The 15,455-nt window shown below is 51.1% G+C and overlaps 1 protein-coding gene across 10 annotated transcripts in view; it reads left to right on the forward strand.

The window, feature by feature from the left end:
- The window catches only part of ARSG (arylsulfatase G), a 102,163-nt gene that overhangs the window by 49,287 nt on the left and 37,421 nt on the right, over positions 1–15,455 (forward strand). For 8 of the 10 annotated variants that reach the window (XR_014305057.1, XM_082708284.1, XM_082708283.1 and 5 more), the window contains 2 exons: positions 10,176–10,363; positions 14,120–14,167. Coding sequence is in view for 8 of the 10 variants with exons in the window: in XM_082708284.1 (XP_082564410.1) it covers positions 10,176–10,363; positions 14,120–14,167 (236 nt within the window). In the remaining 2 variants the exon portion in view is untranslated. Of the gene's footprint in view, positions 1–10,175; positions 10,364–10,883; positions 10,960–14,119; positions 14,168–15,455 lie in introns of those variants that run through there. The other 2 variants (XM_082708279.1, XM_082708282.1) reach the window with 2 other exon arrangements.

Below are 15,455 nucleotides of genomic sequence, written 5' to 3' on the forward strand. Positions count from 1 at the left end.
GAAAACGACAAAAATGTATTTTTTCACAGTTCTGGAGGCTGGAAGTGAAAAATGAAGATGTTGGCCGAGGCGTGTTGCCTTTTAAGTTCTAGGATAATTTCCGCCTTCGCCTCTTCCAGCTTCTGGTAGTCCCGGGCATTCCTCAGCTCGCGGCACTGTCCATCCCTGGCCTTCGTCCTCCTGTGACCACCTTCCCTCTGCGCGTCTCCGCGTCCTCTCCTGGCGTTCCCCTCGCTCTCTTCTTAGGCCAGTCCCAGGAGGTGAAGGACTCGCCCTAATCCAGCATGACCTCACCTTCACCGCTGACATCCCCAATGACCCTATTTCCCAATAGGGTCACATTCTGAGGGACGGGGTTAGAACGTCAACCTGTCTTTTTGAGGGACACAGTTCAGCCACATCAGGCAGTAGAAGGACCCAGAAGGTCGAAGAGGTAGGTGGAGCCAGAGCCCGATGGGTTATGGTGGCCACGCAGAAGGAAGTCACTGAAGACATGGGATCCGGGGTTGGTATGACCCCCTGGTCTGCATGCTAGCGTGGGCTGGGGGAGGGGAGTGAGCCTGGCATCCTGGGAGGTCACTGCAGTGATCTGGGTGAGGCACAATGGCTGTATACCTCCTGGGTGGCATCGCAGGGTGGAGGGGGGGGAGTGGGGAGAGCCGAAGGAGCAGGGAAATGGCAGAGAGGGTCCTGCAGATGAGGTGTCAGCCTCCAGCCAGGTTTACTGGGAGGGAGGAGGGCACGGGGTCTTGGAGGGAGGACTCTGAGCTTGGTGCTGTGCACACGGAGGCCCAGGTGCTGTGTCACATGCGTGCGGCAGGGACTGTGATGCCTGGGCAGTGTGAGCGGCAGCCAAGGGCCACGCCTGCCCCGAATCCCACCCATTGGTGCCCAGCACACTGCTCTCCTGCATATCTGGAATGTTCTCTCTCCCCCCATTTAGCGAGTCAGGACACTGATTACCTTGACTGCCGTGAGTTTTTAAAAGCCTGCTCTGTTCCTGGAGCTCTGCTGGGTGCTTTGTGCACATCATCCCACTGAATCCCTCAAATAAGCTGGTGAAGCAGGTGTGTTATGCCCATTTTGCAGAAGAAGATACTGAAGCCTAGATGCAGTTAGCTGTCTAGTCTCACACTAGGGGGAGGGGAGGATTTAGCAAGGGCTTGTTCGTCCACGTGTTTGCCCTCCTATCACTCTGCCTCCTGTAGTGCTTGCTTGGGGTTTCTCTGATGGGGCTTTATCTTCTCAGCCACACGTCCCCACACTTCTGCTAAAGTAGAGCTACATGATGGAAAGGGCTGTGGGTTCCTCCCTGCAGCTCCCCCAGCAAGTTCTGCTGCGGTTGGCTGAAGTCCCCTGAGGCTCCTGGTGGCTGGAGTAACTAGCTGCGTGCCCTACCCCAAGGGCTATCTCGGTGCTGCACTCTCAGAGGATTGCTTTCCTGGGAATTGTACAGGGCACACACCTCGCCGGGCTAAGATTGCCCTGGGGCCTCCAGTTGCCTGGGGCCCCATCTGGCTGTCCCTGGTGCTGAGAGGAACCCTTTCTCGAAAAACCTGTGGTCCATCTGGCCTGTGCTCCAATGCCCAGCCTGGGCAGCAATGATGGAGGGTCTGTAGGCCACCATAACGGCTTTGGATTTACTTAGATTGCGGTGAGAACCCATTAGAGGGCTTCCAGGCAGAAATTAATGTTAGCTGATAAATAGATTTTGAGATTACTTTGGCTGCCTCATGGAAAATAGAGGGCAGGATAGTTGGGAGCAGGAATGGAAGTGGGGAACAGGGTGGCCACGTACAGCGGGGCAGATGGCGCACTGCTCAACTCCGGACAACAGCGTGAATGGCATCCCCTGGGGAAACTATAATATTGACTATGGTAGTAGTCTGGGTACCAGATGATAGCAGCTTGGACTAGGACGTTAGCAGGTAGGTGGAGAGAAATGGACAGATTCTGGATATATTTGAAAGTGGAGTCCTATCAGGAATGGACTAATAGTTTGGCTGTGGAAGAGGAGGGAAAGAGAGGAATCAAGATGACTCCTTTGGGCTGAGTAGCCGAGTAAGAGACAGTGCTATTTCCCGAGATAGGGAAGGCTGGAAGGGGAGAGCAGGTGTGCAGGGACACATTTAAACGAGACCAGATGAACTTGCAGAGACTGGCAGAGAGCACAGCCACGTACCACGTGGGAACAACGTCTGGGTCCCAAGTCCAGCAGATCTTCTTCTTCTTGCTCTGGGAAGCCCGGTGGGCCCAGGGACAAGTGGGGTCTGAGACAGAACCCATGCGGCTAGGCAGGGCCAGCTCTATGGGCGTCAGCCCGGAGCAGCCAGACACAGCCCTCCGCTTTAGGAAGGCCCTGCTCTTGGTTCGAAGCCCTGTCATTGCCATCTTGAAGTGTGTAGTAGATTCTGAGCAAGGGCTCCCTTGTTTTCTCTTGCATGGGGCCCTGAAAATTGTACAGCTGGTTCTGTTGTAATAAAGAGGCGACACCAACAAGCCTGGGCCAGCCCGCACACACCTTATGGAACGTGCAGTTTCAACTAGGAATGAATCCGAGGTTAACATAGATGCTCAGACCTGCTATGAATGCAAGGTGCCTGGGTTGTGGTAAGTTAAGGGCTTGTTAAGCCTGAGCTGGGAGTGATAAGAATTATCATAAGGGACAAATATTTAGGAGTGGGAGCTGGGCGGGTCACGGGCATCAATCTCAGGTTGGGCGGAGATCAGCGTTTGTCTTGGGAGCAACAGTGGGACGGCAAGGTGGAACTTGGTCTGGAATTCCAAGAGTAGGAGTCACTGGCTGCCTGCCCCAGCCAGGACCCTTGGGGCCCCCAGGATGTCTGGCAGGCGGAGATGCTTTGGAGAAGCCCGTGCCCGGGAAATGGGCACATAAGGATTGAGGGAGGGGAAGCTGCAAGTGCGTCTTCCAGCCCCGGGGGACTGAGGGTCAGGAAGGAATGTCGGCGGGGGTGGGGGGTGGGAGGCCAGAGCCCCTGGTCCCCCTGAGGCCTGGAGAGAGGCCTCGCCCAGCACCTGTGTCCCCAGCGGCGCGTGTTGGGGCCCACGCCTTCCCTGCCCTCAGCCTCAGCACAGCCTGCTTCCAAGAGTGGCTGCGGGTCCAAGCCTAAGCTTCTGGAACCTCGAGGTGCCATGTCACGGCTCCCTGAGGATGTCCCTTCTTTGCCATTTGTCACCTTGAAAAATGGCGTCAGGGACTTTAGCCATCTTCGGGGTGATTTCTGGGGAGGGGAGGCTGTGGGAACCCGCTGCTGTGGGCTGAGGAGGTCTGGAGCCGAGGAAGCCCAGTGGAGAACTGTTTCTTCCAGAAACACGAATTCCCAGAACGGCTTGACAAAGAGACCCCGAAGCTGTTGAGTGTGGTGGCCTCTTGTTCTCAGGCAGGACCCCAAGGAGCCCAGGTGTCCAGGTGCCTGGTTTTCCTCTTGAAGGTTTTCAGGATTGGATGCTCCTGGGCCAAATCTGGGTTGACCATAACAGGGTTTTGTCATGTTATTTCAAGAAGCTCTTCTGACGCCCAGTTAGCGCTCCTCTCCTTTCTCAGCCAGCGGCATTTGGAGGGGCGCGTGTGTGTGTGTGTGTGTGTGTGTGTGCACGCGCGGTGGGGGGAGTGTGGTGGGTGCGTGTGTCCCACACCCGTCTTTGGATGCTGCCTCTAAACTTCTTGGGCCCGCGCCCTGAGTCTGAGGGACTGTGAGCATTTCCTCTCTGCTTAGAAACCCCACTCTCTCTCTCTCTCTCTCTCTCTCTCTCTCTCGGGGCGGGTCTCCTCCTAAGACAGCCTGTGGAGTGGATACTCCCAGCCCCTTCCCTTCGGCTTTCCAGATGGGCTTTGACCTTCCTGATGGAGGCGGCGTGGTTACGGGGCCCGCACAGGGGATTTGGGATCGGATGGGTCTGAGTTTATAGGCTGCCTGTGGACCCTAGTTTAAGGCAGGGGGCTGGCACGGAGCAGAATGCCTGGGTACCAACCGCGGCTCTCCTGTGTCCGGCCGTGGGTCCCGCTGCCTCAGTCTCCCCATCTATATACTGGGTATATACTCCCCACCTATATACAACAGCACAACCTAGGGCTGCCGCGTTCAATGAATTAACACTCACAAAAGGCCATGCCCACGGTTAGTGCGAAGGAAGTGGTTGTAATCATTCGCAGGAAAGCAGAAACGCCCTTGTAAAGGCTTTTGTTCAGAAACTAGACTGAATGGTCACTGAGGACAGGAACTGGCTCTGTCCTTCCTCAGCATCTGTCACGGTTCCGTCCCTGCTCGCCGCTAGTTTGGGACTAAATTGAATGAAACGATAGGTCGCCACCTGAGTTATACATGAGTGTTTTCCCGTCTGAAGAACAGCGCACCTGACACCCAGCTTCGTGCGCCTCTTCAGCTGGAATCTGGCATTTTCCTCTGAGTCTGTAAGATTTGGATGATTTTCTAAATTGAAGTGAAATCCTCATGACATAAAATTAACCTTTTTTTTTTAATTTTTGAAAGATTTTATTTATTTATTTGAGAGAGAGAGAGCGCGAGCAGGAGTGGGGGCGGAGAGAAGCAGAGAGAGAAGCAGATTCCCTGCTGAGCAGGGAGCCTGATGTGGGACTTGATCCCGGGACCCTGGAGATCATGACTTGAGCCGAAGGCAGACGCTCAACCAACTGAACCACCCAGGTGGCCCCAAATTAACCATTGTAAAGTGAACAACTTGGGTGCCTGGATGGCTCAGTGGGTTAAGCGTCTGCCTTTGGCTCAGGTCATGATCTCGGGGTCCTGGGATTGAGCCCCACGTCAGGCTCTCTGCTCAGCAGGGAGCCTGCTTCCCCCCCCCTCTCTCTGCCTGCCTCTCTGCCTACTTGTGATGTCTCTCTCTGTCAAATAAATAAATAAATATAATTTTTTAGAAAAAGAAGATTAATGGGAAAATCAGGGCTCTGGGATCAAGCCCCACGTCGGGCTCCCTGCTCGGCAGGAAGCCTGTTTCTCCCTCTCCCACTCCCCCTGCTTGTGTTTCTTTTCTTACTGTCTCTCTCTGTGTCAAATAAATACATAAAATCTTCAAAAAAAAATTAAAGCAAACAACTCAGAGACCTTTAGTACATTTATAACATGGTACAACTACTATCCCTATCCAACTTAGAAATATTTTCATCATCCTAAAATGAAACCTCATGCCCAGGAAGTAGATTCTGCCCGAGACCCTCCTCCCGCCAGCCCCTGTTTTCCATCTCTGTGGATTTACTGACTTGGGGCATTTGACTGTTTTTGAAGGGCTTCTCCATTAATGTCTTGTTTTCAAGGTTCATGTGCATTGTAGCAGGTGTCATTCTTCTTCATGGACGTAATTCCCCCAGCCGGTGGATGGGCCACACTTTGTCCACCCACTCGCGGAGTGGGTGTCACCTCTACCTTTCAGCCACGGGGAACAGGGCTGCTGTGATTATGAACGTGTCAGTACGTGTCTGAGTACCTGGTTTCATTTCTTGTGGGGACTCCCAGTCCTGCTGGTGGAATTATTGGGTCACATGGTCAGTCAGTTGGTAAGATTTTAAAAGTTTTTTCCTTATAATCCCTAGGCTTGAGAGAGAAAAGCGTGGCTGGATAGCTCAGTTGGTGAAGCATCTGTCTTCGACTCAGGTCAAGATCCTGGGGTCCTGGGATCGAGCCCCACATCAGGCTTCTTGCTCAGCAGGACACCTGCTTCTCTCTCTCCCCTTTGACCCTCCCCCTGCGTGTGCTATGCTCTCTCCCTCTCTCTCTCTCTCTGACAAATAAATAAATAAAATCTTAAAAAAAAAAAAAAAAAGAAAAGGAGAGAGAAGGAAAGGAGGAGGAGAAGAGGAAACCACTGTGTTGCTGAAACACGCTGCAGTCCTGACTACCCTCCAGGGCCATCACCCCTCCAAATGCCAAGGTCAATGTGAAGGGCAGGGTGTTCAGGGCCCTCTGTAATCAAGCTGGGGGGTGGGGGAGGAGCTCTGTAGGGCATCATGGAGGGGAGCGTAAACATTACACACTCCTAAGGCTTTCTTTAGTCCAGTTGGACCTGGAGGCCGTTTTAAACATTGTGTTTTAACCCCCTCTGTCCCAAGTCTTCCGGAGATTTGTGTGCTCAGAGAAGCAGGGATTGGTATGCATTTCCACATTTTCTTGCCCCAGGCTGGCCTCTGTGAGGGCACAAAAACAAGAAAATGTCCCCAGGCTGCTCTAATCCCCCCCTACGCTGACCCTCCAGGAAACATGGCCCTGGGCAGGTGGCCTGGGCAAGTGGCCAGTCTTGGTCGAGAGCCGCTGTCAGTCGGTTTGGGGGTCGCCACCGTCCAGGTGTGGGGTTAGGGCAGAGACCTGAGGCCCTAATGTAGGGGGCAGGTGGTGAGCCAAGCTCTGCGGTGTGTGGGAAGGAAGTATTTAAACAGGCCCTGCTTTCTGTGACCTCATCCCCTGATGTCCTCTCTTCATGACAATTCACATCGCGATGCTTATGCTTGTAACCTCCATGCCAGCTCGTTATCTTTAACACTTCTGGCGAATGTGCCCAGGGGACCTCCCCGCCCCCCCATCAGACTTCCCAGTAATGTTTATGTTGAGGTTTGGTTACACTTACAATGAAGTTGCTGGGAAGGAAAGACCCCTTTCCCCCCCTCCCCTCTCCCCATCTTCTCTCTGCCCTTCCCCCTGTATTTCCAGAGCCCTGTTCTAGGAGCTGGAGATAAGCAGCTAGCAGCATGGGCCAAGCCCCCTTTGCCCGGAGCTGGCATGGAGGGAGGATGGCCCAGAATGAAAAGATACAAAAATAAACCAGGGGTTTATTAATTAAATTTATTTATTAATTAAATAAACCAGGGGTTTAATAATTGGGGTTGGGGTCAGTGCTACCATATACACCCCAGGGTGCCCGATTAGAGGACAACAGAGGCCCCCTTGCAGGAAAACCGAGGAGGCAAGAAAGGCCATGCAAAAATCCGGGAGAGCGTACCAGGTGGAGGCTGACTTTGGCAAGGAGCTTGCACTCTGCAGACCCGGGAGAGGAGAGGAGAGGCACCGAGCCCTGCTCGGCTGTGCTGACCTGGTGTCTGTGGGCCAGTCCCTTACCCACCAGACCTTGGTCTTCTCTCTGCCCGGGGTGGTGGCTCAGCAGACGGACCCACCTCCAGGCACCCTGGACACACGTGGTTCTAAGACGTCGAGCTTTATTTTAAGCCGCCTCTCCCTACCTTCCCTACCCTCCCGCCAGGCTCCGGCACTGACCATGCCACTGCCTTGCTCATTCTAGACTTTGGGTTGTCATCCTTTTGAAACTTATACTATTATACATTAATTATTAACTTTTTATTTTTTATTTATTTATTTTTAAAGATTTTATTTATTTATTTGACAGACAGAGATCACAAGCAGGCAGAGAGGCAGGCAGAGAGAGAGAGAGAGAGAGAAGAGGAAGCAGGCTCCCTGCTGAGCAGAGAGCCCGATGCGGGGCTCGATCCCAGGACCCTGGGACCAGGACCTGAGCTGAAGGCAGAGGCTTTAACCCACTGAGCCACCCAGGCACCCCAATTATTAACTTTTTTAAAAAGATTTTTATTTATTTATTCGACAGAGAGAGATCACAAGTAGGCAGAGAGGCAGGCGGGGTTGTGGGGGGGAGCAGGCTCCCCGCTGTGCAGAGAGCCCGATGTGGACTCGATCCCAGGACCCTGAGATCACAGCCTGAGCCGAAGGCAGAGGCTTTACCCACTGAGTCACCCAAGGCATCCCAATTATTAACTTAAATATTAAAAATCTCAAACATAAAAGAAAGTGAAAAGAATAGTCACATAAATACCAGTATACCCCACCGTTATTAAGAGTTTGCCATTTTTGCTTGCACTTGTTCTATCTGTAAATAGGGTGGTGTTTTTCCTGAGTCATTGGAAGCGTGCAGAGTGCTTCTTTATTATAAACATCATAGCATATATCTCTTAAGAATAAAAACATTCTTGGGGCGCCTGGGTGGCTCAGTGGGTTAAAGCCTCTGCCTTCGGCTCAGGTCATGATTCCAGGGTCCTGGGATCGAGTCCCGCATCGGGCTCTCTGCTCAGCGGGGAGCCTGCTTCCCCCTCTCTCTCCGCCTGCCTCTATGTCTACTTGTGATCTCTATCAAATAAATAAATAAAATCTTAAAAAAAAAGAATAAAAACATTCTTAATGTAATAACATCCTTAGTGTAATAAAAATATATTCCTGATGAAATAAAAAATGTGATATACATAGACAACAGAAGATTATTCATCTGTAAAAAAGAAGGAAATCCTACCGTTTGTGACAATATGGGTGTGGACATTATGCTAGGTAGAAGGACTCAGACAGAGAAAGACAAATATTATATGATCTCAAGTGTATGGGGAATCTAAAAAATTCAAACTCACAGATGCAGAGAATAGACTGGCAGTTGCTAGGGGTGGGGGTGGGGGTGGGGGAAATGGGTGAAGGGGGTCGAAAGGTACAAGTTCCCCGTCGTGAGATAAGTAGGTTCTAGGCATGTAATGCATAGCATGGTGATTCTAGTTAATCACACTGTATTATATGTTTGAAAGTTGCTAAGAGAGAAGATCTCAAAATCCTCATGACAAGAAAAAAAATAACTCATAACTACGGGAAGTGATGGCCATTCACCAAATTTAGTGGTGATCATTTCCCAATATATACATTTACCAAATCATTATGTTGTACCCCTTCAATGAATACAGTGTTATATGCCAATACAACTGGAAGAAAAGAAAAAAGAACAAAAGCATTCTCCTACATGGCCATAATCAAGATACTGGACAATGATCATGCAATGTCATCTTATATTCAGTCCATATTAAATTTCCCTAATTGGCCCCCAAATGTGTTGTTAGCATGTTTGAGCTGGGATTCCGTCGAGGAACATATATGACATTTGGTTTGTCTCTTTAGTGTCCTTTAGTACAGAACACCCCCTCTATCACATTTTTCCCTGGGATATTGACTTTCTGAAGACTGACACCAGTTGTCATAGAATGTGTAGACTGGCTTGTTAGATTATTTCCTTGTGGTGTCATTTAATTTGTTCTTCTATCAGCTACATTTCCTATAACCTGGGAATTAGGTCCAGAGGTCTTAGATTCAGGTTAAATGTTCTTGACAAGAATCCTCGATGATATCAACTTGATATCATCCTATCAGGGGACACACAAGGTCAGTTTCCCCATTATTAGTGACATGAAGTTTAATCACATTCCTTGATGGTAGGAGAATGCCTAGACTTCTTTTATATTTCTCTACAGTGTCCAAAAAAGGTTGGACACTAAGTGTAATAGATACAGCAGGTTCTTTCTACTGGCTGTAGTTCCTCTATAAAGTCACTGAGAACACTGAATTAAGGAATACTGAAACTTTGCTTCCAGAACATCTATAGAGCTCGGCTTCTGTGAGCTTCTGGTTACAGCCAACAGATCAGCACAGAACCTTGTTTTATGTGTGTTTCTGTCTTAAAACATTTGATTTAATATAGTTTTTGATTCATTAATATTGAGATGGCCAACAGCACTGTAATGCATTCCTGAATGAAGCTTATCTAACACTTGTACTTTCTCTGTAAGGCACATCACATCTCTATAATGCTGAAGTAGTCAGCTCTCAGACCTATGTGTGTGGGCTATTTTAAACAGCAAAATCACCAACACAAAGCACAAAAAACGTAAAAACTATAGCACTCAGTAGACTGTGGAGAAGAGGACATTTGCTTTTCGTATGGGAGCCAAAACCAGGTCACCTTCGTCATCCTCGGCTAGGGATGCACATGTGAGGAAACAAAATGGTGTTTTGGGACATCTTGGAATGTCCATAAGTGAGGGCTTAAAAGCCATGCGTGTTGATTTTTGGAGATAACAGTTGGGCTTCAGTGAGTCCATGAATTTGAAATATGGAATCTTTGGATAAAGAGGATCCACTAAATATACTGGATCAAACCAATCTGCATGAGCTGTGTGACCTTGAATTCGTTGCATTACCTCTCTGAACTTTATTTTCCTAACCTGTCCTTTCAAGGGGTGGCCTTTGAGCGTTTCCCAGCACTGGAATCCTGGGACCTGGGTGGGAACTGAACTTCCCTTGGTTTGGCTGTCTGTGGACGGAAGGACCCCAATCCCTTTTCTTTCTGTGCAGGTTTGTGGATTTCCACGCAGCTGCTTCCACCTGCTCCCCCTCTCGGGCCTCCCTGCTCACCGGCCGGCTTGGCCTCCGCAACGGAGTCACGCATAACTTTGCGGTCACCTCTGTGGGGGGTCTGCCGCTCAACGAGACCACCTTGGCGGAGGTGCTGCAGCAAGCTGGCTACGTCACTGGAATGATAGGTAACACTGGAGCTCCGGAACCGGGGACCACCCCCCCAACCCTGCACCTCCTACAGCATTTCCTGCGGTGCCTGCCTTGTGTTTGCAAAGACCCAGCATGCTGCCTCTTCTGCTCCTTTTTGTTTATTTCTTGCTCTATAAGGTCAGAAAGCTTTCAGCTATAAGTCATTGACAAGACCCTACAGGGAACTAAACCATATAGGGTTTAGGTTTTCCTCCCATTGTAATAAGCTGAGAGGTGAGTGATTGCTTTCATTGGCTCAGCTGCTGCAGGAAACCGTTTCTAAGTTTCTGCTCCGCTCTCCGTAGTCCGTTAGCTTTCGGCCTCATGCTTGTTGCTCCTTGGTTGCAAGAGAGCGGCCTCAGCATCATTCCCCATTATCCGGCTTCAAGGAAGGGAAAACCAAGAGAGCAGGTGCCGGGCCTCTACCAGGGAAAGACACGCCCACCCCTCCCCGTGGACATGCACTTTCATCTGATTGGTGGATTTGCATGGCCACGCCCCACTGCAAGGAAGGCTGGGAAACTGGGCTTAGGACCCGGATTGGGGCGGGCGGTCTCTCACCTGGGAACCAAACCCGACATCGGTTAGCGGGGTAAGTGGGGGCACGAGGCAGCGTCGGCCACACTGTCCAGCAGCTTCCTTTCCTTTTTAAAATCTGTGTGGGATTCCCTGTGATTGGGAAGTTCCTACCTGCCCGGCCCTAAGTTTTTTGTTTGCGTCAGGGCAGGGAGATGCCTTCTGAAGGGATGATGTCCGCCATCATCTGGGTGTGAGGAAACCGAGCTTCCGCCGCGTGAGGGGGCCGAGGGGCGGCTCCCTGCCCAGCCGCGGTGTGTCGGCCCTGCCGGGCGGGCCCTGGTGCTTTGCTTCAGGGCTGGTCCCCCCTCCCGAGGCCTCAGGCTGCCGGGGCACCCTCAGGCTGCCGGGGCTGTTCTTCGACTTCGCGAGAGCTGGTCCCGGGGGATTCCCGCCTCCCTCCTGCAAACCTCCCCGAAGTGGCGGGGGGGGGCGGGGCGCGGGGCCCCAGTTTCGGGGGTCGGCCCCGCCTCCTCCTCTGGAGCCTGACTTTTTTTTCTTTCTTTTTATTTTTTTTTTTTTACTTTTCTGAATGATTTTATTTTATTTTTTGATGAAGCGTTCGAAGCTTCGTGGTTGACCCAGAGCACCCAGCGCCGCACGCATCCGTGCCCTCGTTCATACCTTAATACCCACCCCCGGGCTCACCCGTCCGCCCACCCACCTCCGCTCTGAAACCCTGTTTGCTTCTCCGAGTCCGCAGTCTCTCGGGGTTCGCCTCCCGCTCCGATTTCCCCGCACTTCACGTCTCTGCTCCGTCTCCCGATGTCCTCCGTGTTGTTCCGTATGCTCCACGGGCAAGGGAAACCCTGTGATCATGGACTCTCTCTGCTTGGCTTGATAATCTCCTCCCGTCCCGTCCATGTTGATCCCAAAGTTGGGTCTTCGTCCTTTCTGATGGGGGCGTCAGACTCCATTGTATATAGGACCACATCTTCTTTATCCATTCGGCCGTGGAAGGGCATCTTGGCTCCTTCCGCGGTTTGGCGACCGTGGCCATTGCCGCTATGAACATTGGGGTACAGAGGGCCGTTCGTTTCACTCCATCTGTATCCTTGGGGTAAATACCCAGATGTGCAATTGCCGGGTCATCGGGTGGCTCTCTTTTCAGCTTTTTGAGGATCCTCCGCGCTGTTTCCCAGAGTGGCTGCACCAGCTTGCATTCCCACCAGCCGTGTAACAGGGCTCCCCTTTCCCCACAACCTCCCCCAAGATTTGTTGTTTCCTGCCTTGTTAATGTCGGCGGTTCTAACTGGTGGAAGGGGGTACCTCAGTGTGGTCTTGATTTGACCCTCCCTGATGGCTCATGACGGGCAACATGTTTTCATGTGTCTGTTGGCCATTTGTATGTCTTCACCGGAGAAGTGTCTGTTCATGTCTTCTGCCCGTTTTTTGTTTTGTTTTGTTTTGTTTTTTTGACTTGATTATCTGTTTTGTGTGTGTTGAGTTTGAGGCGTTCTTTATAGATCTTGGATGTCAGCCCGGACCTACTTTTATAGAAGGTCAAACTGGAGTGTGGCAGGCCCCGGTGGGAGGAGGTGCAAATTAGGATGCCGTCTTTTCAATCCCTGCTGGCCCGTACCCTGAGGTATGCTCACTGTGAAGCCCCCATGCTGGGCTGAGTGTCCTCTAACTGGCCCCACCGCTTGCATCCGGGTCGGGTCGCACTAACAGCCCGGAAGCGTTTGGCCCCTGGGGCTTTCTGACTCTACAGTTTCATGAGGCAGCAGGGGGCTGGGTGCTTCCTGAGCTGAGCCGGGTCCCACTTGCCCTTCCCTCTTCATGGCTTTGAACCCCAGGTGAACAACTGATTATATATCAACTGCTCAGCTGCTCCCCTCTCCCTTCACTGCTCATCCCACCATTTGCATGTTAGAGGATATCCAGCCATATCCGTGTGTTGATATCATGAACTTCCTATAAGCATGCTTAGGGGAAAAATTAAAAAAAAAACACAAAAAACCCACCAAAGGAATATCAAACCCCTTTGCCCCACCCACGCTTTACTTCTAACATTGGTCCACGGTCATGTATTTCTACCTAGTTGCATACATACCTCTTGGGCCTCCTCTTAACCCCTTCTTGAGTTTATATTTCTGTGTCACACAATTGTACATCCTTACAATAATTTTAATAATTTTAGAAATAAGTTAAACACTTTAATTTTGGATTTCCACGTAATGCTTAATCCAAGCATTCCGCATAGTGCTGAAGCCATTTGCCTCTGCTTTCTGTTACATTTTTCCCCAAACCTACAGTGCAATTGCCAAAAGGGAGTAATAGACACCCATCTGCCCTTTCCCTAGATTTCCTGATTATTACCTTTTGTTGCATGCATTTGTCTCTAAAAGATAGTTTGGTGGTATTTTGTCAAGGCCAGGTAAATAATTTACTTAGCCACCCCCTACAGTTGCGCGTTTCTTTCTCTTACGTGCTGTTCAGTGCTGGCACTGTTTAGATCTTTGGACTGCATTCTTTTCTCTGTCCCTTGCCTTGTGGGTGGTTTTCCTGGGGTCTTTACTCTGAGCGGAATTATTATGTCCAAGAGTTCAACACGGTCAGAGCTTCTGCCACACGTTTCCCAGGCATTCTTCCCTAGCAAACACATGTACAGAGTGAGGAGCAGCCATGCATGACCAGGCCAGTCTCTCTGCAGGGGAACAGCCTCGGGAAGGGGGAGGTGGTCTGCCGTCCAGCCTCTGCGGGCTGCTGATGGTGCTCAGAGAGGAAGATGATGAAAGTAGGAGGAAACCAGGCATCTCCAAGGCAATATGGGGCCCACGCTTGTCCTCTGGGTCTTTGTAGAGCCCCAGCGAGGGAGGTCGGAGCAGGTACAACGGGCACTGTGGGATTGCTGTGGGCACTGAACCCACTTTGAGGGGCAGAAGCTCAGCCCGCTGGCGTCTGTGGGCCCTCAGTGAAGGCTTGCCTTGTTTTTCTTTGTGTGCTTTCCTGCATAGGTCCTGAGTCATTGTTGCTTGCTTTCTGTGTCCCTGTGGACTCCCTCTCAGTCTCAAAGAGTGAGGCTTGGCTCTCACCCAGCATTTGCAGCCTCTCTGCTTGCCTTCTGTAAAGGGCAACACGGATGGAGGACTGCGTATGTGCTCAGCTCCCCAGAGGCACTGGGAATCCCCTTGGGGGTTCCCTCTGAAAGTCTCTCTCTTGCTTTCCTACAGGCAAATGGCATCTCGGACACCATGGCTCTTATCACCCCAACTTCCGTGGTAAGAATTCTTTGGGATACTTGTTCCCTGGGAAACAAAGTAAAGATCTTGGTGTAGAAGGCTTCCATTAATGTTTAAGCCGTCCTGCTTCTGGGGGACACCGCTCCCGAGTTAGGATGTCTTCATTCACGGGGTCACTTAGGTGCAGTTGGGAGACTATGGCACCCCTTGGTCTCACATTGTTTTCTCCTGGCATCTTTCCTGGCCTTCTCCCACCTTGGTGCCTGCCAGCCCTTTTGGCTTTCTCGTCGCAAGCCCATCGGTGTCTACATCTCAGGAAACATTTGGCCCCTGGGAGATCCAGACATGTCCAGTGCGGTGGAAGTAAAAATTGTCCAGTGGGTTCACAGAAGCAGGCCATAAGCCCAAACAGGAGATGCCCCGTCTTGCCTTCTTCCTGTAGCTATTCACTGCCTTAGACTTTTGACTCTCTGACCTTGGGGAATAGGCCAAGATCCAGCTGCCTGAGCCAATTACCTGAAAATCAGTTTGCTGATTGATGAGTTCTCTGAATGTCCAATTCACCGAATTATTGATGGTTTTCCAAAGTTGTGGTTTGGGCCTCTGCTCTCCCCGTGACCTGCCTCCTCCTTTTCAGATGGGAACCCACAGACTTTCTCTTGAAGGTGACTTGTCATTATCTCAGCAGCTCAGGCTTCTCTGGGGTCCTTCCCTGAGTTTGCTTCCCGGCGGCTCCTGCTATTTTATAAGCGAAAGGGCAGGCTTTTCCTTAATGGTGGTTCTCGGAGTATTTTGTGGACTTCTCCACCCCTCACTCCACCCCAGGATCTCCCTCTAGCTCCATGGAAAGAGGCTGCTGTGCTCTCTGCTAGGTGTGGGGGAACGTATGCATCCGCAGATTTTTCCATTTGGAGAACAGCTTTGAGGGAATCGGCCAGCAACCAGCCTTCAGCCTCCGGCTCCCACCGGCCAACACCCTGTCCCACTCCTTCCTCCCCTCTGGTGCTCCTTCCCCCTCCTCTCTTCCCTGGTGCCCCATCTTTTTAGCTGGACTTCCCTAGCATCTTCCTTGTGTGCTTTGTAAGGAGTGGCAGGTAAAAGAAGTGAAGACCTGGCTTTTCCACTAAGAATGACCACAGAACTTACTTTTCCCACTTGCGGTTGCTTCCTCCTTGAGAAATGAAGAGGTTGAACTAGATTTGGATGTCGAAACCTGGAGTCCTGTGCTGGGTGGGGGATGGCTCCTGAGACAGGAGCCCGCTGAGCAGGATGAGGTGGTGCCATTTTGGACTTGTGGTGTCTGCTGTTGGGACTGAGAAGAGAGAGC

The sequence above is a fragment of the Mustela nivalis genome (genome assembly GCF_964662115.1).
Source record: "Mustela nivalis genome assembly, chromosome: 17".
In the NCBI taxonomy this organism is placed as follows: domain Eukaryota; kingdom Metazoa; phylum Chordata; class Mammalia; order Carnivora; family Mustelidae; genus Mustela; species Mustela nivalis.